This window comes from Corvus kubaryi, unplaced genomic scaffold (genome assembly GCF_017639235.1).
Source record: "Corvus kubaryi isolate FWS band 111438036 unplaced genomic scaffold, C.kubaryi_AGA036_p1.0 37396, whole genome shotgun sequence".
Taxonomy (NCBI): domain Eukaryota; kingdom Metazoa; phylum Chordata; class Aves; order Passeriformes; family Corvidae; genus Corvus; species Corvus kubaryi.
Genome location: NW_024581135.1, coordinates 18,805,131 through 18,831,555, shown reverse-complemented (window position 1 = coordinate 18,831,555; position 26,425 = coordinate 18,805,131). Strand labels below are relative to the sequence as shown.

The 26,425-nt window shown below is 37.5% G+C and overlaps 1 protein-coding gene across 1 annotated transcript; it reads right to left on the bottom strand.

The window, feature by feature from the left end:
- Positions 1–302: 302 nt before the first annotated feature.
- XIRP2 (xin actin binding repeat containing 2) lies at positions 303–23,617 on the bottom strand. Its single transcript, XM_042041393.1, has 8 exons — positions 23,464–23,617; positions 20,094–20,230; positions 17,210–17,347; positions 11,308–11,412; positions 10,921–10,987; positions 10,112–10,245; positions 3,742–3,875; positions 303–2,869 (listed from the first exon to the last, which is right to left on the bottom strand). Exons 1-8 carry the CDS (start codon positions 23,498–23,500, stop codon positions 1,279–1,281), a joined length of 2,343 nt encoding a protein of 780 aa, XP_041897327.1. The 5' UTR covers positions 23,501–23,617; the 3' UTR covers positions 303–1,278.
- Positions 23,618–26,425: the final 2,808 nt, after the last annotated feature.

Genomic DNA, 26,425 nt, shown 5'->3' with positions numbered 1-26,425 from the left:
GTGGATTTCCCACTTACCCAAAACCCTGTTGCTTTGGGCAATGAGTTGTAGCGCAGCTGACATTTTGTTCTAGAAGTCTGAGGCACAATTTCTTCAATGTTTTAACACTGTTAAATGTTAATGCTTGTCTTTCCTGTAAATTATTTCAAATGCCTGTCTCTGTTGGATCCTTCAGGAATTATTTTGAAAAATGTGTTTTGATTACCCTTCCCTTTCTCTCTGACACGTGGGTTTAAACTAGTCTAGTTTAAACTAGCATGAAGAATTTCACAGACTATTTAAGGAAAACAGTATTTATAAATTCATATTAAAAAAATTCACAAAATACTTTTTTGTAAAGTGCTTTTTTATTATGCATTATCAACAGTTAAATGATATGTTGCTGTTTCATGCAAGATGGAACAGTGTTAAGAGGGAAAATGTTAATCTGGAAGCAGAGGTTTTAAGGAAAAAAGTGCTAGATCTGCATAAGTTTGTAGAGGTTTAAGTATGAAAGTGGAGAGCTGCTTCAGCTAAAATGACTTTGAATTAGTTACTGAAACAACCACTAGTCTTCATTGCCCAGTGTCCCCAAATCCTGTTTCAGCTCTATCTAGGGTGTTTGGTTTTATCCAGTGTTAAAATTTACACACTTTTTTCCCCCCTCTATATATACTCAATATAACTTAGTAGCAGCTCGAGGAATATAGCAAAACAGTGCTATTCACCTCCCCGATGTGGTTACTATTCAATAATGATCCATTTCAAACTAAGTATTGCATGATATTGCAAAAACAGGAAAAAAAAGATTAGCCCCCCAAAATCTCAACCAAACCCTAGATTTTCTAGCATGAGTGAACACAACCAATGTACATAATATGTCATGGAGCAAAAGCTAAGTTAAAATAATAATACATTAGAAAAAACAATGGAAGCATTTTTTTCTTTGTGCACACCAGGTGCTTCACATCTGAAGTTGTTACAAATAATAAATTTTGAAATGGATTATGTTTCTCCAGGACAGTCATGTAGTAAAATATTCCTTGCAATGTTCAGAAACATAGAAAAACAAGGGGTATTTTATAACTACAGACTGAAAAAAATCTACACATCTTCATTACCTTAAATACAAACCAAGTGAATAAAGTCTGGGTAATTGACAGTATAATTGTATATTTTTATGTAATCTCTGGATATTAAATTCTTCAGGAAAGACTAAAATAAGTGGACTGAAGAAATATGTATTTATGACATACTTCATAATGAGTGACAGACATAGCTGACCACTTGGATGTTTTATCAATCTGCATCATAAAATCTATTATTTTTAATTTGTTCATCTGCAGTGAGCCATTTGAACTTGACTTTCTTGCCTTGGAATGATGAAACAGTAGTATGTCTTGAGCTCAGTAAATCTAAGCTTGTGTTTATGTCAGTCTTTGCCATTTGGATTATTTCACTTTCTTGACAAGCATTAATATAATTCAGTTCTGTATCATAATTTTCATGTTCTTTTGAATATGAACTGCAGGATTTTTTACTTACATCTACAGAGTCTATTAGACCACAGTTTAAGACCAGGTTGTCTTTTTTAAGAAAAGATGTCTTCAGAGTGTCAAATAAAATAGTATTTAGGCTTTTGTCTTTTTTGTCATATTCTAATTCTTCTCCAGTGCATACCAACTCCGTATCAACAGACAATGTTGTGTTAGTTGCCTTCTTCAAAACTAATGTGCTGCTAGTATGAGACTTCGGACAAGTGGCATCATTATTAAACTGAGCAAGTCTCTTAGAAGTAACAGCATCTTCAGCTTTTGAGTTCTGTTCATCCTGTGGCATTACAGCATCACTAGAATAGCTCTCATGAGGTTCATACATCTCATATATTTCTTCATTTCCAGACTGACTGTCCAGCTTTGCAAAGGCATGCTTTGATTCAGTGCAAATAGCATGGCTTAATGCTGTCTTTGGGGTACACATAGCTGAGAGAGTTGTTTCCTGTCTACAAAAGTTTCTATGTGAAAAACTGGCATAATTATTATTGTTGTTGTTATTGAAGCTGCATTCTTTGTGATTCTTTTGTACTGTTACATCATCAATGTTAGTAACCTGTACAACTTCATTATCAATTTCACTAATTTGTTTCTCTTGCTTCTTCCCATTACTATCCACATTTACATTATCACCTTCATTAATATCCTTTCCACTTTGCTTCCTATTCTCTGATGCTTCTAGTTTATTGACATTATCTTGCATGTTCCCAGTTTCCTCATAAATTCCCTTATTGCCTTGTTCATTTTTCTTTGCTTTGCTGGTATTTGTACCTTCTTTTTCAGACAGAGAGCAAAAGGATGAGTGTTGATTTTGTTGTGAATTTATGGTGTTGTTTTTATTTTGTTCCATCACAGTGTGATTTTTTTGAGATTCCTTTTCATTGCCCAGAGGTTTATTTGTATGTATACTAGAATATTCTTCAGCAAAACCTTCTGGGGGCCACTTCAACTTATTTACTTTACCTAATTCTTCAGTAGAAAATGTTTTCTTAGATGTTGCATCATCTGTTGAAGGAGGCCATGTCATCTTTAATTTACCTCTTTCTGTAGATTTTTTCAAATTATTATCCAAAATATCAGGATGAGCACCTTCAGTACCTGAGTACAAGTCTTTATCAACTTCTGTAATTGCTTTAGGATCAACAGGTACACTATTAATGGGATTTGTTTCGTCAGCTTGAGTATTGTCAATTGAACTACGTTGATCTTTAGAATTCCATAATTCCTTATGCTGCTTGTGTCCAAAACCTTCATCATAATTTCCTTTTGATTTGAAAAGTTGCTTAAAATGGGGTTTACAGTATATTTTTCCATGGAGAGATGCATAATTTCCCAAGCTGCCAAATGGAAGAAAATTTGGTTTATGCTTTTACATATCATAAATTACCATACGCCTCCCCCTTTCTCCCTTCCCCACCCCTCCCCCCCCCCCACCAAAAAAAAGTATCTAAAATCTTTGCTTGCAAATTCCCATACAATTTCAAAGTCAAAATGAAGGAGAAGAGTCATGCTTGGTGATTTAAGAAAGAACATAAACTCATTCGGTTGTTGCACAGAATAAGCTTCAAATAGAAGTGTTCCACAGGACCTCAGGGCTGTTTGGACCATTTTTCTTCATCTTATTAAAGTCCAAATCCTCAATTTTTCTACAAAGTAGCAGTAGAATTTAGTCTTTGTCCTTTATTTGGATTCTTCTCCCAAATGAAGTAAAGGAAATGTGTGTAGCTAACCCAAAATGTATTAAAATAAAAATGGTTGGCCTTTGCAGTCTTATAGTGCAATAAATCCTACGTTTTATATAAAGGTTACAGAATGATTTGCTAATGCAGAGAACTATCATAATTCATTTTATGAATGAGGAAAATTCAGAGGAAATTTGGTGTGTTTCGGATGTCTTAAATTCCACCTGAGTTCTTGTATCTACTGCCTCCGTTTCATGCTGTCCTAAAGGTCTGTAACAGTCAGCAGGAAGTAATATGGAGAAGAATTTGGAAAGTATTGGGATGGAGCAGTTCTATAAGAATTTAAAGGACTTGTTCTATGTCACAATGCAGATGTTAGGAGCACAGAATAAAAGGAGAACTCGGGATACCACCCTGTCAACCCAGCATCCTACAGGCTGAATAATCCTACAGCTGAAAATAATTTCTCCATCTGTACTTATATTCAAAAGCAGAGTTGTGTGGGTGAGCATGCAGTTACTTCTTACCTTAATTGACTGCCACAGTGGTGACATCGGAAACAGGATTTATGAAAATTCTGCTTATCGGCAGCTAGACATTCCATGGGGTAAACTCTCTGTTGACAGAGTTTGCATGTTTCATTTTCCTGAATCTGCAGTTTCTACAACCACATATTATAAGGTTACAAGTTAGTCTAAGCCACATGTTATGATTTGATTTGAACAGTATCAGTCCATATATTTTGTTAGAATATTTTCTGTTTTCTGTTAACTGGTATCTCAGCTGTTTATTGTAGGGCTTCATTTTTGTTCAGCTAACAGTAATACTTTGAAAGTTAAAAGCTACTTACCTTTCCATTTGCAGGAATCCATGCATTTGAAAGGACTATTCGCTTCATCAGGTACAATATCTCCCATTTATTTGTAATAACTAATTATTTAGTGAAATGTGGTAGTATAATAAAAGGTTTTCTAGTACAAGTAGAATTGAGTATAATGTATGTATAATTGTTGCATGTACAATGTGATTTGAAGATCAATAAATAGGGATGGATGTTTGAAATTCTGATGAGGACGTTTTGCTTAGCCATGCCAAATGCTCATTAGGGGTTACCCTTTTTGTGGTAACCTCCAGACCATGCACTCATATGGTCCAAATATGCTACGGACGTAATTATTTGTGACTTTCACAATTTGAATTGTCAGGCCTGATACTTTTTTCAGTTGAATTTTAATTCTAAGGTAGCTACATATATATTAGCAACTTATAAAGTTTTTTGCCTCTATGAAGCATATTTAATTATAAAGAAAACTATTTCTATATAAAGTACAAAAAATGAATAGAAAGCTTCATACCAGCAAGGGGCAGAAGGAAATAATGGTGTTGGGCTTGGAAGAATGCCTGCTGCTCTTCTGTCTTGATCTCTGAATGGCTATGAAAATTGTGTTAGCAGACAAATACAAAAAGGGTGGACCAAATAATTGCTGTATGAATATATCTGCACTGATGATAGTAATGCCCCCTGACATCAGCAGAAAATTTGGCCCCTTTCAGCATCCTGTCTCTTGGTTTGCCCGCTGGTATTGGTTTTATAACAGTTCACAAATCAAGACAAAAAATGATGTAGATTTTATAGCTACAGCTTTAGTTGCCACGTCTCTCTAGTGCCCATAACAAGGGCTTTGAAAAGTGCTGAAAGTTAAATATCTTTAATATAATGTAGAACTTGCAAAAAGAATAAACCACCAGTAAAAAAAAATCTCCCATAGAATTGTTGGTCGTGAATTATAAAGTCACAAATGTAGACTCTGCTTAGACTCCAAGGAGGCTGAGAGAGAGGCCTGGCAGGCATAAGTTCAGTGTTCCAGACATGCCTCCCACTCACTACGCACGGATAGCTTGTGAGCCAAGCACCAGGACTCAGCTGAATATTCTTAGGTACACAACTATTTTGAATGTAGAGAGGGAGGAGAGGAAGGAGCTAAGGTAATTAGGAGGGGGAAAAAAATGGTGACGTCTCCTGGAAAACCATCTCAATGAATGGTTACTTCGCTTAGTTGGATAATTGATAGCGAGTGTTGTGCTTCAGAAGGAAAATCAGGAGAAGAAAGCAGAGGGGAAATTTAAGGGAAGTTTAGCCCAAAACAACTTCCAGGAATGAATAGTGAGCCAATATTAATCTTCTTGAAATTGAATCATGCGTTGTGTGTCAGTGGCACAGTTTTGGTGGCTAGGCCGCCTCTGTGAGGAGCGGCAGGGGTTGCCCCATGCTGGGCACAACCAGCTCTGGATGCAGTGCACGGCAGGGCTGCTCAGCCATGCTCCTTGTGTCTCTGGGAAAATGTGTTCAAAGAGGGCAAAAAGCTGCACATGCAGCCAGGACTGAGGGGAAAAAAGTGTCGGAAACGGCCCTGTGAACACCAAGGTCAGAGAAGAACAAGGGGAGGAGGTGCTGCAACAGAAATTCCCCTGCAGCCTATTGAGGAGACCAGGGAAGCAGGTATTTCCCTGCAGCCTGCGGAGAGGACCTGCAGGAGCAGTCATCCACACTACAGTGGAGGAGGTGGGTATTCCCAAAAGGAACTATGGCATATAGAGAGCCCATGCTGAAGCAAGGGAAAAGTGTGAGAAGGAAGGCAGCAGAGAGAAACTGGTATGGAGTAACCCCAGCCCCCTATTCCCCATCCCCTCTGTGCTACTGGGGGTGGGAGAGAGACAAGGAAGAGTCAGGAGTAAAGCTGAGAATGTGAAAAAGAGGGCAGGAGGGGAGGTGTTGTAGTGTTTGTTTCTCACAATCTATCTTAATTGGCAATTAATTTTTCCCATGTCTGTAAAACTAATTGGTAAGTGTCCTTATGTTGTTCCCTGTCTTAATACTGTCCCATGAGCTGCTTCATCCTATTTTTTCTCCCTATGTTGTTGAGGAGGGGGAATGGGTGATTCCAAATGGCTGGAGGAGGCAGGTCAACACACCACATGTGAATGGTCCTACAAAATCAGTGAGGAAAAGGCTGGTCTGCTATTTAAGGCCATCAATATTTACCAGATAGAAGAGATTAAAAACAAAATCCAGAGGCTTGACTTCTAGAGAGCTCCCTATTCTACTGGAACTGGGTATTTCTACTCACTTTTAACATACTTGCTTTTACTGAGACTGTCTGGGATGCAGTTATTTTCTTCATAGCAGCCCATGTGGTACTGTTTTGAATTTGGGCTCAAGTGTTTATAACACACAATGTTTTAGCTATTGCTGAACAATACTTGCACAGTGTCAAAAGTCTCTTCTTCCTCCCACCCCAAGCAAGTAGGCTGGGGATGTGCAAGAACTTGAGAGAGCGCATAACCAAAAGAGCTGACTCCAGCTGACTGGAGGGATATTCCATAGCATATGGCATCATGTTTAGCAATAGAAACTGAGGGAGGGAAAGGAGAAGGAAGACAGGAAGTTCAGAGTGTTTGTCTTTCCAAGTCACAGCTGTGCATGTTGAGGCCTTGCTTTCTAGGAAGTGACTAGACATCAATTCCTTCTTTTGCTTTGCTCATGCCCCAGCTTTGCTTTATCTATTAACCTGCCTCTACCTCTGCCAACAGGCTCTCTTGCTTTTGCTCTTCTGATTCTTTCTCCCATCCCACTGTGGGGGAGTGGATGAGTGGGTGTGAACTTCGCTGTTAGCGAGAGTCAACCCACCACATGAAGTATTTTGTAGGATCACCACAAGGCTGTGCCTCATTTTACAGGCTCACAACCTACTCATGTTTAGTTCTGCTCCTAGTGTGAGCAGAGGTAGCACTCCTCTCTTGGTGCACAGTGCTGGGAATCCCAAAGCAGAGCTCTGTGCTCAGGAGTTACGCTGGTACAGGAGTGTTTAGCTCCATTCTGCTGTTTTCTCTGCTGTTCAAGCAAAAGCATTCGGTTCATGTATCAAATGGCTAAAGCTATGTCAACATCTGGTCTTCCTGCAGGATCCCATCCATATTCAGCGCCCAAAATAGATGCAAAAAAGGAGGACACTGATGTTCATCTTTCAGTAGCATATGTAATGTTTTCTGTGTTTCAAATGCATAACTTTGCAATCTAAGTGCTATTTTAATACAATTTTTAAGTAAAACATGCACCATGAGAAAGAAGTCATGCTTAATTTTCCATTTTTACTTCATATTCAGTTATATATATATACATATATATTCACATCTTATAGTTAAAACGTTTAGTTCAATATGGAACAAGTAGCAGGCTTCAGCTCTTTGAAGGACACACTGAATGGCTCCACTCCTTCGTGATGTGGAACCTGGACCTTGACGTCTTCTTTTGTTGCCTAAATTCAGACTAGGGCTTTATGAACTGGTTTAATCACCCAGTAGGAAATAGCACTTTTGGTTTTTTTTAAATTGCATAGTAATTTGTAAACCATTTCAGTAATTTTACTCAAACAGAAAACCTACTGAAACATAGTTCACTCTGTCTAAAGTCACATCTTGTATTTTACTAAACTAAAAATGGATGTGCACAAAATGTGAGCATTATTTTATCTCTTCACCTGTTTTATACAGGCAACATTTTTCCTCAGTTTAGAGGATGTTGTGTTAATTTTAAGCATGAAAAGCCAGGTGCATTCTGTGCCCATTTTCTAGCATGTTAATATATTTCAAATACAACAGTAATGCTATATTAATTGTGATATCTATTTTTAGTATCTTTTTATTTTGCTGCATATAATTCTTCAGGATAGCTCTCTTAGTCTCTAAGTTCCTGCATCTTCAGCTTCTCAGTCTTCTGGACTTCATGGAAATCTATCTATTTGAATTCCTACATCTTATTTTTGTACTACTTGGGTATTATTGCCATCAAAATCAGAATCAGAAATTGTGCTTTGCTCTGGCGTTACAGGAGCTGCTGCACCTTTTGTGGGACCTTGATCTTTCTTGTCTGATTTTTCTAATGGATATTTCAGCGGGACTTAATTCCTCTGGATCCTGTGTGTGCCAAGGCTGTATTTCAGCTATTTTGCCATGCGTGTAGCACCACTTATGTTTTCCTCCACTGAGATTACACATAGGAGTTTTATTTCCACCAGATCTTTGGTCACAGGTAAAAGCTGCATTTGTCTGGTGTGTTATTGTGTAATGCCTCTTTCCAGTGTCTTATCCATGGACAGCTTCGTTCTCCAGTCTTTGAAACTCTCTCTAGTAACAGACAGTGGCTGAGGTTCAAAATGTGTTACACTTCACACCTCTGTGAAGAGCTGAGCTTCTCCTTCAGCTCAGGCCTTGTCTGCAACAAGTTAAGGGAAATCACTGGGTTGAGCTGCTCAAGTTTATCCAGGTTCTGTGTTTCCAGCATGTACCTCAGTCTTACAGCACCATTAGAAACTTCTTAGATGCGTGTTTCAGCTGATGCTTGTTCCTCACTGGGGTGATTTTTATTCGTATAGTCCAGTGGCTGCATTTCAAACATCCACCTGCCTGCGCCAATGCCTCTACCTAATGCAAGGACATTGTCCATAGTTCCTGCAGAGCCGGGAGCATGTACATGCAGCATGTCAAGGGGCTGGGTCTGAAACATTCAGGCTGTGTATTTTAACATTTCCTCCTGGAATGGTTCCTTCTCTGCTGTACTTCTAGCTTTATCTGGGTCTGGAGGAGCATCTTTAAGTGGAACAAAAGGGTGAGTCTCACAGACATGTCTCAGAGAGAGGATCTCGCCTCTCTGGATTTCATGCCACTCTAAGCATTATTTTTCTGGTCTTGTGAACATCTGAATGATGAAGGCAAAGCCATTTCTAGCCTGCTGCACATCTAAAATCATATTCCATGTTTCAGATCCATGAGACAAAATATTAGAAAATGTTTTTCTAAGTGTTTTCTTAATATTGGGTATAAACATTTATATAAATATCTTAGTTCACATAAATTGCTGTGGGTTCAGATCTGTGGATGCAGGGGACTTTGTTGGAGAGCTGGATGATCCAGTGGACTCAGAATATACTGATATTTCCATTGGTGCATAAGTAGTGGGAAATTTTCCTGTGCTTCCATGTATCTAGAGCAAATAATTGCAGAGGTAGAAATTCCATTGTGTTTTTTCCTTGGTGTAGAAATTTCCTGTAGCCTGCTTGCTGAAGTTGTAGCAGTAGCAGATGAACTATTGATGGCAATGTAATTTCCTGGTAGGTATTTTCCATCTTTAGGGAACAAAAATGTTGGGTTGTCTGTGGTTTTTTCTTTCTTTTTTTTTCTTTTTTCTTAAGCATAGTAATATAGAAAACAATTTTTCTATTCTGCACAAAGGCTAGTTCTGCAAGCATCCAAGCAATAGGATTATAATAAGATCTGGAAAGACACAATCTATCAGCTATTGCTCAGAATGCATAAAACCAATCTTTTGAGCTAAGAGCTGTGCTATTTGCACCATAGAATATATGTGAAAAGAAATGTGGAATTAATGCAAAATGATGATTGAGCAGTCTTGGAGATTTTGCTGCGACAAATGAAGACTTTGCACTATAAGCATAACAAACTTTAGCTGTAGCTTAGGCTCATTTTCATTTCTTTTGAAAGTGGTATTTTCCATGCTTCTGAGAGTCTGTGGTGACAAATTATACATACTTACAGATTCAAAACAAGGAAAGAGGAGACTATTCAGCAGAGGAGGAGAAAATGCAGAAGTTTTTACCTTGAATTGTTTTTGTCACATACTGTAAGTACTTATGGAGCCTTCTAATGTATTTTGTATTACATTACGTGTGCTTAGTTCTTGAAATCCATATATTCCCACCACTTCCATAGGTTTCATTTCTAATCATAATTATTCAAAATAGAAAATCAGACAGCATGACAGACCAGTGTCTTAACTTCTAATTTGCATAAGGAAAGATCCCTCTTACTATAAATACAGACCTTTATTTCTTTAGCAGCTGTTGTGATCTCTCTGTCAGAGTGAACAGCCTTTTCCTGAGCTGCCTTCTCAATCTGCTGTTTTAAAATCCGTGTTACAGTCTTTGGGAGCTCTTCATTCTGAGCTGAATTGATTACTGCAATGGGAAGAAGAGTAAAAAAAGATTTTTTTTCCTCCAACCTGCATTTTATGAAATTAACTTTATCCGTGAACTATAAAACATTATTATCATAGAAAAATTGTGTCTAGCCTTGTAGAAGTCTAGAGAATCACTTGATCAGTCAAGAAATCCATGGAGAAAATGACAGAATAATTGTTGAAGGACACGATAGAACCTACTGTTTTGCCATACCTGAGTGGTGTGGGAGGGCTGAAGGGTGACTGAGGTCTGTGGGAGAATGTAATGCACAAATTCTTGTACAAGGGCTAAACTGCAGCAGCAGCGGTGTCTTAACACAGTAGTCATATTCCGCAGGGTTATTCAGTTCAGGTACAAACTGAACCTGACCCATTCACAGCTTTGTACATGCATGGACTAGTGTTTGCCTATATTTTCAGACAAGTTATCTAGTCCCCAGTTCTTTCAAGAAACTGAGACCATATTTAAAACCACATCCTTATGCAAAAATAATCTCTTCATAGTGAATTCTAAACTAATTTCTATAGTCCCATTGAAGTTAAGGAATGTGCTTTGCTGAGAATTTGGAGTAATGTGTGTTTTCATATTTATATGCTAAGAACAGTACATTTCTGGAGTTAAGACCTTTGCCATTGCTCATTTGTGAGCCTTTATTCTCATGCCGCTTCTTACCTGTGTCATGCTGAGTGAATGTAGAAGCCATTTTTATTTCATGAGTAACATGCTCGTGAGGAGAAACCTGTGTACAAAACCTTCACTTTAGTCATGATTTAGTGCAATGCATAAGAATTTTCCATACTTCTGAAACCATGATATTAAAATGTCACATCAATGAAAATATGAACTTAAATCTAAAAATTATAATGATAAAACAATAGCACATGAAAAACACTTAGTAAAACACCTTTAAAAATTATTATGCACTGACTGATGAGGTAAGCTCTCAGCAGAACATCCAGATCTTGCTGTACCAAGAGATAAAGGAGGAAGAAGCAAAGCAGGTATGTATCAGCATCAGTGAAATTGTTCAATGAGATGATTATTAAATGATATAGTTACCTCTTGTGTTTGAGTGGCTTCCGTTTGACTTTCTTTGGAGGTCATTTCATTGCACTCAGCTTCTCTGGTGCTGCTTGATACTGTGTCCCTGTTACGTGATGTTTCCTCGAGACAAACCAAAATAATTCCCATTAACAGCTAATAGTAAATCAGATTTTTTTTTCCCATGAAGGGCTTTCAGAAATTAATTCTCATGTAAATGGTGTAACTAGAGCGGCCATTTTACAGCAGAGTACCATTGTTATTATCTTTGATATTTGTTGCTATCAACATTGGAACAGGCTTTTTTATAACACAGAAGATGTCAAGTCTTTGTTACTGCAGAAAGACACTGGCCAGCACATATGGCAAGCTGCATGAATAGATACAATGCATAATTGGACTGGGAGGGGGCAGAGGTGACAAGGAGGACTTGTTCTGGCTTTATGTGCTGTGCCTCCAACTTGTTGCCTGTCAGTGGGCATGACTTTAATGCAACTTTTTAAAAGGAAGTGTAATAATAAGTCTGTATGAGGTGCTGCTTTATAAAGTTCTTCCAAAGCAAAAATCATGCTGAACTGCAATTGCGAAAAGACCCATAGAGTAACCAAAAGATCCTATAAAATACACAGGGTAGCACTGTAACTACAAGCCTGACAACTGCAGAGTAATAAATAGAGTGTATCTTCTGGAGTTTGAAGCACTGTCTGATACGTCTGTATAAACTGATTTCTGAGTCCATCTGTGTTTGGTTTGGCTTCAGATTCTGACAGTGATTTGTTATCTTATTTGAAGCCTGCCACAGAACCTGTGTTACATCATATTACCTGTGTCTATGGGGTACTTTGAGACTTAGTGATTAGAAGAAATAAATCTGAAAGGTTGATATTATTAAGGTAGCATTCCTGTGCTTCCTCTCCCATGCACACAGAGCCATCTAACAAATAATTTCACTCATGTCAAATTATATTTTCTTCTTCCTTTATTAGAAGGAAGCTTGTCTATTAGTTTCTACTGATAATAGGTTTTCAAATGAAAGGAGCTTCCAGTTCCTCCAGCAAGAGTTTCCCAAGAGTTTGGTGTAACTTGAATGTGGAAGCAGTACTGTGTTTCTGAGATTGCTGCTGTACACCTAGTGCAGCATAGAGCTGTAAGCTTCCTGCATCTCAGGTCCTGGCTACTACTTGAAATTCAGCTAATTGTGAGGCAAGAAATTAGTTCTTTCTCTTAGTCATGCCATGAAAAACATATATTTATGGGATTTATTCCACTTTCAAACTAAGGAATGCTTACACTGCTTGCCTTTCCATTAATATTTCTGCTGAATCAATATAGGGGTCATCTACTACCTGGCCTGTAATTTCTGCCATGCAGTAGTCAGCAAGGGTTCTTAGATCTATGGCAGAGAAACAATGAGCATCCCCTCCATGGGCTTTAGGAATTCTTTTCCACCTCTGTGCTGCCAAAACCTGTTTCAGCTATGAGATGAATTAAAATTGTACAAACAAAAGGTAGAATAAATTTTCTTATTGCTGGCTCAGTAAATGATTTAGTGCATTACCAGTAGCAAAATCAATCCTATCTGAACTGTCAGAGAGCATTGAGCCTTGAGGAGAGCAGGTCACAGCATGTCCTGCTTTTACAGGATGTCCTGGTTTACCCTTGCAGGCTCTGTGTGCATAACAGTTGTGAGGGAGCTGCACAACATGAGGAGATGTAGAGCTAACCACATACCAGGTTGAAAACAGGTGGTTCAAAAAGAATGAAGTGCAAATTTTTCCATCTATTCTCTGTTTAATGACTGTGTAGGTGTATGTCTAATATGCCTTTTCATTCCATATGGATATGCTTTTAAATATATTTATGCATATATATGCTTTTTAAATTTAAGATATGCTTTTCTGTTCTAATGTGCATGTTTTAGATATGTAATTCAAGTTCTCATCACTGGAAAAGCTCATTCATGAGACATGAAATATGTTCAGAATAGTCATTATGTGTCCTTTGAATGGTGTGGGGTATTAAAAAGAAATATAATTAGACTTAATGTATTCAGGAAGCAAATCTAATCTGAATGTCACTACTGCTTTATTGCTGTAACTTTGGTACTGCTTGTGAAGTAGTTGCCATATTGCAAAAGATCATAATCATTTAATGCTATAGCTATGGCCATCTCAAATGCAGCCCAAAAATCATGAGCCAGATTTTGACGATATAATTACACAGCCTTGCTCTGGGTGTGCTGGGAGGAAGAGGGACATGGAGGATCTCTTATTTTGTGTGTCAGTCAAAATGGCTAATTGAAATTCCAGTAACAGAGTGTTAAATGCTGCTTGTTTATTACTCCAGACAAGTGGAGAGTTAGAAAACCTGTGGTTTCATCCCTCCTCTATAACTGCCAGCTGTTGGATTACTGTAGGTAGGATTAATTTAGTCTACCCCATTATGGTTTGTGGCATGTTTTGTAGATCCCATGGACTTTGTAGTGTATTCTATAAAACTGATCAATTACTTTTTGTTTATGGCATATCATGAGTAAGCTTCAGAAAACACTGTCAGCTGGATGATTGTTGGCATGCAGCTCACTCATGAATTGTTTCTTACAGTTTTTAAATTTTCTTTCAGACTCCTTTATCCTCCAGTCTCTCACATTTGTTTCCTGACACCCTTTGTGCGGGCTGCTGGCTTTCCCGTGCATATCTGTGTACACAGAGGAGTGTAGTGTGCTGTTGTGTCTCTGGGTAGTAAGTCATTCTAACCTAAAACAATACTATTTAAAAATAAACATGTAAGTCTAAGTCTGTATTAGTTTTGTTAGAGGAGTGGGTTTTTTATGTAGGCATTCAGATTCTGTTACTGAAGATACTGAAGAGAACTGTAATTGCTACGCACATTTTATGTGAGTGGCCCATGCAACAACTTAAGTGCTTTGATACTGCAATAATTTAGATAGAATTCTTACTGAAACATGTGCCAAGACTTGAATTATCAGTAATTATTCTGTGTAACTTAAACAAAGGTTTGCTTTTTCGTGTTGATATTTTTAGTTTTCTTCTGTTCTAATAACAGACAATCAGATTTTCCCTTTCAAAAATAAAATTGTTTTTCAGCTCAGAATATATGCACTACATTATATGTATACAGACATAAAACATGTATGTTTTATATATACAGACATAAAAGACATAAAACATGTATACATTTGTAAGCATGTATTTCAAGGGGATCAAATAGCTCAGAGGTTCATCCAAGCACAAGAAAGACTTTTACTATCTCAAAATTGATGCAACTAAACTGTTTAGCTGAACTGTACATTATGGTCAACATATAATCTCTCAGAAGTTGGCTAATGTAATATTGTTTATGTTTGGCAGATTTAGAACTTTCTGTTTTAAATGAACAGTATGTACAAACTTGCAAGCAGCAGTGGAAGTAAATTGTGAGCCTAAATCTTTGGTTACAAAGTTAGTGACAATGGAATGACTACTTGACATGGATCTTAATTTCTTCCTCAAAGTGATTCTTTTTTTCCTATTTATGTTCTTAGCACAGTCTCACTGCACATCAGCACTGTGAGAGTCTTGCAGAAATTTCTTATGAGAACTTCACTTATCTGAACTTCAACCCTATGATTTGTCAGCCTTGCTCATTTGTATGTATATACTTAGGGTTTCCTGGGCACTATATGAAAGATTTTCATAAAAACGTAAGGTTTTCACCATTCACTGACATTGTCGCATTATTCAATCTTATTGTCTGCAATTGCTGGAGAATTGGCAATTGCTACAGAAGCCATCTTAGAAAATTCCTCTGGAGGGGCCCTCTGTGAAGGAGGGGTAACTATACCCATGTCAGTTCTGGCACGCTGTACTGTGTGGTTGAGTGAATATCAGATGTTTTTGCTGTATTTCACTCCTCTTTGCTCTGTAGGAGGTTCAGCTCACCTGCCAGCAATGGCTTGTTTCTGACACTGGGTACTGAGGCTTTGCCTGAGCAGTCAGGTAGCTGAGCTGGGGTAACAGAGCACTCCAGGCTGGCACCTGAACAGGTGCAACACCAAAGCTTGTGGCCTCTTCTCAGCTTGGTGGCTGATGCTAGAAGGTGCTCATGGTACCAGTGGTCAGAACACAGACCAGGTGTGTTGGTTGAGTTTATGAGCACAGAGCAAGTCTGTGATCAGTGTTCATTGCTGCTCGCCATTCTGGCCACGGGTTTAGTGCATTCTACTGGTATTATGGCACCTATTACAAAGAAACAATCTCCATTACAATGTAGAGAGCTATGAGTGATGCCTGCTGCCTGAGAAAAACTGGAAGATGATTAGTAATTATTTGCATATTTGATGACAATATTTTGAATGAAAAGTCATGAACTCCTTATACAGTAATTGAATATGTACTAAAATCTTCAGGTATTTAGATTAATGTTTAAAAATTTAATTGCTTTCTTACTTTATCTTGGATTAATAGTTTGGATTTACCCAGATCTGGAGATCTGTCTTCAAGCTAGGTGTTTTCTCTGATTTGTCCCAGGATGGATTCAGTGACCTCGAATAATCTTTCAACTACTTAAGAGTATAATCCCATTTTCCATGAAAGTGCAGTTATGTTACATAGAAATGGGATTTTGTGGTCTTGCAGTAAATTATTTAACCTAAATTTAAAGATGGTTCCATATGGTCTGAGTGATTTCATTTTTCCATGAATGTGGCTATTTCTGCTGATGATTTGAGAGAGCCTCCTTGACTAGCCACAGAGGGAAAATACATGGATAAGTATGCTTTGAGGTCACATCTTGACTGACAAAATGGAACCATTATAATGGCTTTGTGGAGTGCTAGATGTCCAGCGAAAATGCATCTACACATCGCAGAAATGAAATTACTGGGTTCCGTGTAAGAGAAAAGTCACATAATTTCTGTACAGGGTTCTGCATTCCTTCATCCAGAAAACTGGCAGGTAGAGTGGGCCACGTCATCAGAAAAGTACGTGCGTAACACCACTTCCTATTACCACAGATTATGCACCAGTGTCCCACTATGGGATTTTTCTGCTTAGTTAAAGATGCATTAATACCCCCGCAGCAAACTGTGTCCTCTTCCCTGCAAGCTGGAGTTTTGCTCTTTGTCCAAGCAGATTGTTGATGTAGGTATTAATGTATAAGAAATGAGAGGTGAGTGGTAGATGTGATGATACTTATTTAACATTAAAATAAACCTATGGCAAAATGTTAATGCGTCTTTTTCTACAAAGCTGGGAGAACAATAGTGCTTAAAAATCTCTCCAAGAAGTGCAGATGGTAAAGAAATTTACTTGTTTTCAGAGTGCACGGGACAGATTGTACAGTATTTTATTGTAGGGGATTTCACATAGTCCAAAATCATTATGTCCTACAGTTTTTCATGGTATATGCTAGTAAAGCAATGAAATGTAAAGGTCTTTTATATGAAGTAACACTTAGCTGCTGCTTTGTTCTACTTTTATGTAATGTCTGCGTTCTTCTGGGCAATTTTTGATCTGTTTAGGGGAATTTATTAGATTTAATTCAATGGAAACAGGAAACTCCTTTTGAAAGAGAATGACTTAACATCAAGTGCCATAAATGCAAAATATCACCATGACACATGATAATGTATAAATCATGGTCTTACAGACAGGGTTCAGTGTAAAATACTGCTATAGTAATAATCTGCTTTATTCAGTCTAAGTCTAGTTGAGTCTAGTCTATACTGAGTGTTCATCTGCATAAAAAATACATGAATCCCGTGGTACATCTCAAACATAAAATTCTGTGAGTTTGAACATCAGAGAAATGTTATCTCAGTCATAATGAAACCTCTTCAGTAAAGCAAGTAATCATGTTTTTTCCTCAAGTTATCTAGCGGGGCAGACCTAATTTGTTAGTATTAAAATGCTGTTGTTACCTGTAGAGATCTATGCTGGTGCTGGTGTTGGTACTGAACAAAGGTCCTTTTTGGAGACATCCTTTGTACTTTCTCGAATTGTTTCCTCACTGCTGCCAGGCCACCAGGCACGGTACAGAATTTGGTTTTCTGTGAACTCTAGAGTGACAAAATAAGGCCGGTTGTTTTCTATTTGCACTAAAATCATACTTCTGTGAGTTAAATTTGTTTTTAAAATTAGTTAATGACAGTATGCAGGAATGACTCAGACAATCATAAATACTATTTTTGGCAAGTTCATAGACCACTGCACGAGAGCCATACTTTATGATTTAGACAACTTAAAGGGATGCTTGGCCTGAATCTTGAGCACCAAAAGAAGTAAGTCCCATCTGCTTGATTTGCAGTAACAACCACTTTCCAGAACAATCCTTCTGCTGTTCCCTCTTCTACTTGTCTCTTCTGAATTCTTTGGCATTCAGAGTTGTCACCTCATCCTCTCTGTGTGTCCAACAGGTATTGTTGAAAAACATGCAGAGAGCTTCAAGCAGGCCTTTGTGAGATGACCTGTCTTTACCAACAACAGCAACAAAGATCACAAGAGGGCACTTACCCTCAGGCTTCCTATTCTAGTTCTGTGCCTTATATGTTACTTTTTAGATGGTATTGGACAAAGCTTTCAGCATTTCAATTTATTAATCACTATGCAGGAAAAAGCCCACCTAAAAATTAGAAATACCTTTGTAATGAAGCTACTAAGTAAAGTTAGATTTAATATTTATTTATGAGTAAGTAAGCAGATCATAAAAAAGCAGGGTTTTTTTTCCCTGTGGTGAAGGCAGCCTGATTATATCTGTAAATGGATATGTGAATGTGGAAAGTAATTATTTTAGTGAATGAACATTTCAGGCACACATTAACAGCCATTTGGAGATATTTTGAGCAGGTAAATGCAGTTATGGTCCTCTAATGAAATGTATTAATTCCCTTTAATGGAACCAAATACAAAGTTCCTTTTTCAGTCAACCATCCATTTCATCAAGAAATTGCAAGGAGTTTCTGAATGTAAATGAAATAGCTCTATGTGCTCAACACAGTTAGGTTGGGCCAGGCTTCATGCAGCTCTTTTCTTTGTGAGAGAGAGAGTCCTAACTTCAGCAAAGTTTCCAATTGCTGGACTAGGGAATTGGGACCTTCTCAGCCAGGTGAAATGCAGGAATGTGCTCCAAATACACACCAAGCAGCCTGGAAATAAGGAAGTCAGCAGGCGGGAATTTGATGGCTGGAAAACACCTGGACTCTGGTGGCTATTTTCAGTATGCGGTTTCTGGACTATACAGGCACCCAGAAGGTCCCTTCAGGTGATGCAGACCATTTTTCCCAAGACTGAAGTGCGGGTAAGACTGGGAATCCTTCTACAGCTGTACTTGCATATGGATGAAGATGTTGGCTGAGTTGTAGTCCTTCTTTTGTCAAATATGGTCTATGATTTACAGAAATTACTCTGGCCTAGTTTACAGAGAGTAAAAGGTGTTCTGTGTGCTGAAAGTTTAGTGTAAACAAAGACCATTGTCATTGTCACACTAGAGCAAGCCATCATGATGCCTTCTGTTTCCTTATACAAGGGATCTGAGCTGCAAGGTCTAGGTAGGATTTTAAGATACGGTGAAAACACACCTTTTAACCCTTGATATTTCTGCAGAACTGTGGAAGATTTTCCTGGCTGAGACCTGAAGACACAGTTTTCAGATATTCCTGACTGATAATTCAGTGTGTGGTGAAGCAGTCTATTTTACTAGTTTATAAATTCTGTTAACCAAATACATTATGTGCTACTTGGTATCAGTATTATAAACTTTGCAGTAAAATACTTAATCCCTATTGATGCCATGAAGATTTTTGCCTTTTCTTTTATATCTGTTATAGCTTTTTACAACTTCTTATTGTATTCTTAGTGCTTTTTGCCTACCTTCTTGGACTTGTTTGTTCAGCTAGGAGACTAAACATTTTAGAAGCTTCGTAGGTAGAGGATAGTGTGCCCCAGAGCCCAAGGTCCTCTCCAGAACACATTCTGTAAACCAAGATAGAACCATCCAGGGGAAGGTTCCTTGGGGAGGGGGGCTCACTCAAGCCTCTCATTGGAGAAATTTTTGATAGATATGCTAATTAGTAAAACCTATAATGTTATACCAGATCTCTTGGGGGTGTGCATTGTGGTGTGCATTGAGGTGCATTCGACCTGGACGTGTGCACCTAAAGATCCTTAAAATAAATACCAAGGTAAAATCCCTTTTTCCCTTTTAACTGTGTTTGACTCTTGATTTTAAGACCAGGAAAAGGCATCACTATTGATAGACATGTAGAGAGAGATGTAAAACAAAATTAAGAAGCTCTTTCCTAAATACTCTTTCGTATAACGCCAATTTTTAATAATTTTATTATAAAACAATACTTTTTCATAGACCTTGTCTCATCGGGCTACTATTTTTAAATGCAGCAATTTAAAATTCTTTAGTTTGAACAGCAGGAGGTCTAAACTTAATGTGCTTTTGAATATGATTTTTTTGTTCAGTAATGTTTTTAGTAATGCAGAAGCTGCTGGGTTAATCTGTCACAAGCCTATGGCCCTAATAAATGCAGCTCATGCAACTGTGGAAAAAAACCCCAGTCCTTCTAATGAGTTAAAGGGAATTGTCCAGGTGACCAATGGCTTATAGCATGAAAAATCTCATTCAGCAGAGACTGACACATCAATACCTTTGCTAAGTAGGTTTGCTGATTTAGGTGTCAAATTCTGATCCTCATAATGGTCCATCAGTCAGCTTGGATAAATAAAGAATGCAGGATATGTCACTATGCAAAGCAAATGGAGAGCTAGGAAGGTGAGAAAGCATTGATATCTTACATGAGCAAAGGACACAGCAGCCTTGTACATAGCCATTCTTTCTTTAAAGGAGACAGTCTCCTGGAAATCCAGCAGTGCATTATCAGCCCTGGGAGTGCTCTCTTTAGGTAGTCCTCTTACAAGTTTGCGAGACTCCACTGTAAGTACAAACAGACATTGTATTTTCTAAGAGGAAAATAGCTACATTTTTTCTAAATCTTGAAAGAAAAGCAGAAAAAGTAAAAAGAAATATCATCGATTTTTTTGGCAACTGTATCTTATTTTCAATTTAGAGCTTATAGAGCAGAGAAAAATTTAGGTCAATGAAACTTTTCAAGAACAGTTCATCTGGCACAGAACACAGTGTCAGGAATGGCGTAACCCACCAAACAGGGAAGATTTCTGAGGCACACCTGGTCTTTCTGCCTTTTCCCTGTAAAACTGTTAAGCTGGCATAGGTGTTCAAGGTTCAGATATAACAAGCAAATATAGCAATTAATTCTAATCTTCAGTAAAAATCAGATGCAGACATGCATAGAAGAATGATCTCAGTGTAAAAATACTCAGTTTCTTAGTATTTTCACCTGACCTTACTAATAATTTACATAAGGATAATTTTCTTTTTTATTATGCCTATCCCATGCAATAATTTTGCATATTTCATCTTATCATGATAGACAAAAGAATTGTACAGTTCAAGAAATAACAATAGCAGCAGTGAAAGAGTCAGTGAAAGACAGCTGGAAGTAAAAGAAAAAGCTTTTCAAGGAAAGTAGAAATCAGAAGGGAAAGAAAACTGCTGCTTTTCATATAAGAAGTCTGTACATTAAACCAAAGCTAACCAAAACCATGGAAAAATTGAAAGTACACTTTGGCAACACAGGGATAGTCCACCACAGCCAAAAAGTGTCGGTTTGTTTTTAAAGGCAGATTAAATTATCTAACAGACTAGTACCGGAATGAAATTTGTAAGCCATTGCTTTAATTCTCAAAGATGTTTAGGAGTTGAAAAATTTTTTTGGTATCGCTCTGGTTCAACAAGGGATTTTTGGATTCTACATAGTGATAAGCATGTGACTGGTTTCATTAAGTGCAATGGGAATACATGTGTGCATGAAGTTAGACGTGATTTAATTCCTTGCTGATATGGGGCCAATGAATTTAATGGACTGTTTTAAAAAACGTTTTAATAGATACATATTATTAACTACCTGGGGAGTGAAGGCAATAGAAACTATTCTCTTGTTAGCTTTAAAAGCTTTAAACAGAAAATTTTGTGTCTTAAGAAGCTAGTTGGTTTATAACATAATGTGAAACTCCTTGTAGTGGTATGAGAGATTATGTGATCTAAACCTTTGCTCTAAGCTTTGCTCATTCAAGAGAACCTGAAGGTGTAATATATTGTGATATATTCTGATTCTTTCAGAGATAAATGTATGTTTTGAAATGAGCTAGTTGGTAAGAAGAGCCTTATCTTTATCAAGCTGAGGTATGCCAACAAAATCTGTTTGCCTTTATGATATGGGACTTGTACAATAGTATCTGTTTCAGAGAATTTAATTCTTCTATTAGTCATGAGTTACATTAATTCTATAAAGTAAACAAAGCTTGACAAATCTTCTGTGCATAATAGAACTTGAGAATTCTGGCTTTCTGCCATTTTTTTCCCAACAGCATGCCTACATTAGCTATCCAGTATGGGCTTCTCCAGGTTTTCATGGTAGGTTGAACAGCAATATGAGCATTGCCTTCATTGTTTTTAGTGGAGACAAAAAAAGTTGTGGGTACTCAGTCACAGAGTTTGCAGTAAATGTTGCTCAATACCTCTTCTAGGAAAACAAGATTTTGGCATAACTGGGACATTTAGGAAAAACTTCTATAGCACTTTAGTGGTTTGAGGGTATTGTTCGTGCTGAAAAATTGAAACAAGTTGACATACATTGTTATTGGTTATAGAAAACTCAAATCTCATGGTGATGGCAGAGATAATCTATGGATCAGCATTATCTTATTTTTTTCAGGACCTGAGTATTTATTCAAGTGCAGAGTTGCACATTTCAGTGCCTGACTTCAGCTATTAGAAGTTTAAGGGTTTTCACCAGTGGTTTGAAACTAAAATGAGTCTATAGGGAATTTACTTCTCATAAGACTGTCTGAATGCAAAGTGGGATATTATGGTTCTCACAGGAACATAGAAAAACATTATCCCCTGTGGGTCTGTCACATTTTTGGAAAAAGCTTCATTTATAAGAGTCTGAATTGTTGACTGTGCATTTTTGCATAAATCATATTCTTATTCCTGGTGGATCAAAAAATGCTTCTGAAATGTGCTGTGCCATATTTCGTGGCAAAGTGGATGTGGAATGGAGGATTCTGTTTTCTTGTTACAGAAGAAAAAGAAAGGCTTTTTGCTAGAAGACTCTAAAAGGAGAAGGGAAAAACATCCCCAAAATAGTCCTTGAAACCAAAGATACCTGAAAAACTTGAGAAGATGCAGAGAAGAGGCACAAAAAATACTGCAACAGAGAGAACTGTAACTGTATCTAGTTAATGGAATAGGTGGTTATGGGGTGATCTGGTCATAATGTATAATTATCCTTCCAAGAAGAAATGAGCAGGTATTAAAGGTCTCAATTTCGTAGGCAAAAAAGGAAGAAAGATAACCAGTGGCTGAAAGTTAAACTTGATAAAAGAGCAGGGCTGTAGTTTGAACAATGAGCTTAATAAATTTAGCAGCATTAACTAGAAAAGGTCTTGTGCATTGAAATTTCCCTTTCCCTTTTAAATTCTTGAGTCTGAAATAGATAAACATGCAGTCTAAACATTTTCTGATTTAAAAAAGAGTGGAGTCAATAATTGTTTGATATGATGTAGAAGGCTTATTAATTTTATTGGCAGACTGGACAAGTCTTTTAATGCTATTTATTTGGGTAATCTGTTGTTTTACATCAGGTCAAGTCCTAGACACTCAGAAAGTCAATAAGTGGTTTTCAGTCAGAAAATTTGATCATGCATATTCTTTCTCTGTTAAAACAAACCGAAACACAGACATGGCCACTCTTTGATATTGTCAAGCAGTGGTCTCCAAAGTGGAATGCGTGCACCTCAGGGGCTGTGCAAGACAGTCCTTTGGGGTGCAGGAATCTAATATTTTTTGTGAATAAACACTTTTTAAGTATTTCTTTTTTTAACCATCCTGCTTTAACTTTTATTTTGTTGTATGTTGCCTAAGGTTGTGTTAGTAGAGTAGTACAGGTACATGATTTGTAAGTAAATACACAAACATTGGGAGGGCACACTCATAAATATTTTAATGGTAGAGGTGACCATCAAAAAGGTATGGACACCACTGCCATAAAGCAAGGTATCAGGTCAATGTGGTAATGCTAACCTTCAGAGCTGTTGCTGTGGCCATTTTCTGATGACATCTTTTCAAAGATTGCTCTCCCTCTTTTCACGCTTGACTCCTCCAGAGAGATGGCAGAATGGTTCCCAGGCTGACTCTTCAATGGTGGTGAAAGTGAATTTCTCTCACTTTCTGTTTCCTGTTCCAGGACATCAAGAAGAGGATATGCGTTACAAGATATTGGTAGGAAAGAAATGTAGGGTTTGGGGCAAAGGGAGTGTACAGAGAGCCAGAGGATTAAAAGGAGGTGCTATTTGGGGAGAGATGTTCTCAAGAATGTCATAAGGTAAATTCCTGTAGCACTGCAGATTCACGTGGTATGGCCCATTTTATTGTTCAACAGACTGTGTGTGATGCTTAGAAGTTTTATTTGACATTTCTTGAATATGGTTTCTTTGACAGGAAAAGAGTGATGATGGTGTAAGGATCACTGAAAAATACAGCAGTTCCTCTTTTAAACACCTTTTGTGCATAGAACTTTGTCAGAGGGAATTTTATTAACTTCATTTATCATTATGTAAGAATATGTAAAAACAACAAATGATATCTTGGAAACCAGATGTACATGAGCATTTGTATTTCAGAAATTTGATTTTCAATTCTGCTGTGACTTATCAACTGAATTTAGGTTATCAATATAGTGCTACTGCTGCAGTAGCAAAATTAGACTTTTTTTTGCAAGGGAATAACTTGAAAGGTTCACTGCATGTCCATTTCTGTCATCCCTGAAAAGAGTATGGTATCAAAAAAAAAAAAGTGACTAGGTGCTTGGTCTGGTGACTGCATAAATCTCTCCAGCAAGATTTTGCAGAACTTATCTGCTAGAGCCCTTAATTATGTAAATGGCATAGGTTTTCAAAATGTACTGGCTTCATTAGACTACTTCCTTTTTATTGTTTGCAGGCAGTTTTATTATTGTATACAAATTTAATGCTACCCTTGTATGCAATCTCACTGAAGTAGCTTCTAACTGCTTTTAGACTTAGATATTATGTATGGTTTCTGTAAGAAGCAGAATAATTTGACCCCTGAATTGATTATCCTATATTCAAGAGTGTTTTCCAGTAACTTCTGAAAAAAAAGAAAAAAAGATAATGCAAGGCAAATTAGTGAATCCTCAAATAAAAGTCTTACAAAGAAAATAATGTAAAGTAAATTGTAAAAGCCGTTTTTGCAGTAAAATGTAAGCAATTTATATATGTTCACCTTGGATTTTATGAAACTAACAATAAACCAGCCGTGGAAATATACTTTTAACATGAGTGCATCATTGGCAATCAAGGATAATTGTGCTTCACCCATCTTCGATAAATTTATGCTTTTCTCAGAGCTGCTGCTAAATTTTATCTTAAATACGGGTTGTATTTCATATCCTAACCAGCAGTCATTCATTGCAAGAGTATTCCTTCCAGTACATGTCCAATAGGTTATGCCTTGTGGAAATTCATCGTTTTTTAACAGTCTGTCTGCTTCTGTGACTTACAGCAGCTCTTGCTTGACAGCAACAGGAAGTTTTTGCATGATGTGTGCATTGAAAAAAATGGTTAGACCATAGAGACTAAAGGTGTTTTTATTACCATAAGTATAGTAAACCCCACTTCTTGGAAGAAGTTCCTGAGGTATCACCAATCATCCATAATCTTGTTCTATCAGTCCATCCCCTCTTCCCCCTCTGTTCCTCCCAACAACCACAGCTGCTCCTGAATTGAACTTGAAAGGTGGTCTTGGATATGGTAGGTAGTTTTAGCAGATAGGCCAGGAGGTACAACCAATACACTGGAAAACCTAAATAAATTTGCCTGAAGATGGTCCAGGGGATCCTAGCCAATACTGTGGGGTTTTTTGCCTTTTATTTATCAGTTTTACTGGACATAATTGGCTTAAAACTAATTCTAATTATTCTCTAATTGCTTTTACAGTTAGAAACATATTTTCCATGGCTATGATTATGGAAAGTATTTTTGGAGGCTAATAGCAAGATAAAGATTTCTGGAGTGAAGAAAGTAGCTGTCCTTGTATTCCATGACACTTCCATGCTCTTTCCTCACTAGTGTGTCGATACTCTCAGGCTGTACGCCCCAGGCAGAAGGGACACAGTGGCAGTGAGACAAGCTCTGTGCCCAGGCTGGGTTACAATGCTGGGTTACAATACACAGCAGTAGTGATGGACAGTTGCAGCACAGGTAGGAGAGCTTGGCCAGAATGTGGGTGTGCTGAGAGGAATGAGATACTTGTGTGCCAAGGGTATCAGGAGACAGCACGTGGCTGAAAGGAATAGGGTATTTTATGTGGGAAGGGCTATGGCTTAAAAATGCTATTAATTTTGTACCCTTTTTCAGACTTGGTTATAAGTTACAATTACAGCCCAGTATTAATTATGATACTTTGGTTTAAAACAGCTCAAGAGCTGACCGTTACATCTGAACTCTGGTATGGACAGTCCACGATGCAGAAGTGGCTCTGCAAAGGAGAAATGCAGGATGGGGAGGGAGAGGAGAAATTAGAAGAAAATGCACCTGTGCATGTTGTTAGATCCTATTTGTTTCCTCCAGGTACTGCAGCCAGCCAGTACCTGGCATAAACGAGAACAGCCTCAGGATCATATTGTACCAGCATTGTGTGTGCTCTCCCAAGTGAACACCAGAGAATCACTTTAATGATGTTCTAACTTCTACAGTATTAGAACAGAATAGAGAACTCAAAATTTACTGTGTTTTCAGTTACCATTGGCATCATTGAGAACAAACTCATCTATGCTGTGTTTTTTGGGGGGATTTTTGTTTGTTTGGTTGGTTTGGTTTGGGGATTTTTTGTCATTTCTATTACTATTTTTTCTGTAGATACCAGTAACAGCTAAAAACTTCAGAATTTACTGTTTCTTACTCTTCTTGCAAACTAAGGACCAATATGAACTTGATTTGCATTTTACTTAACTCTATGAATTTTA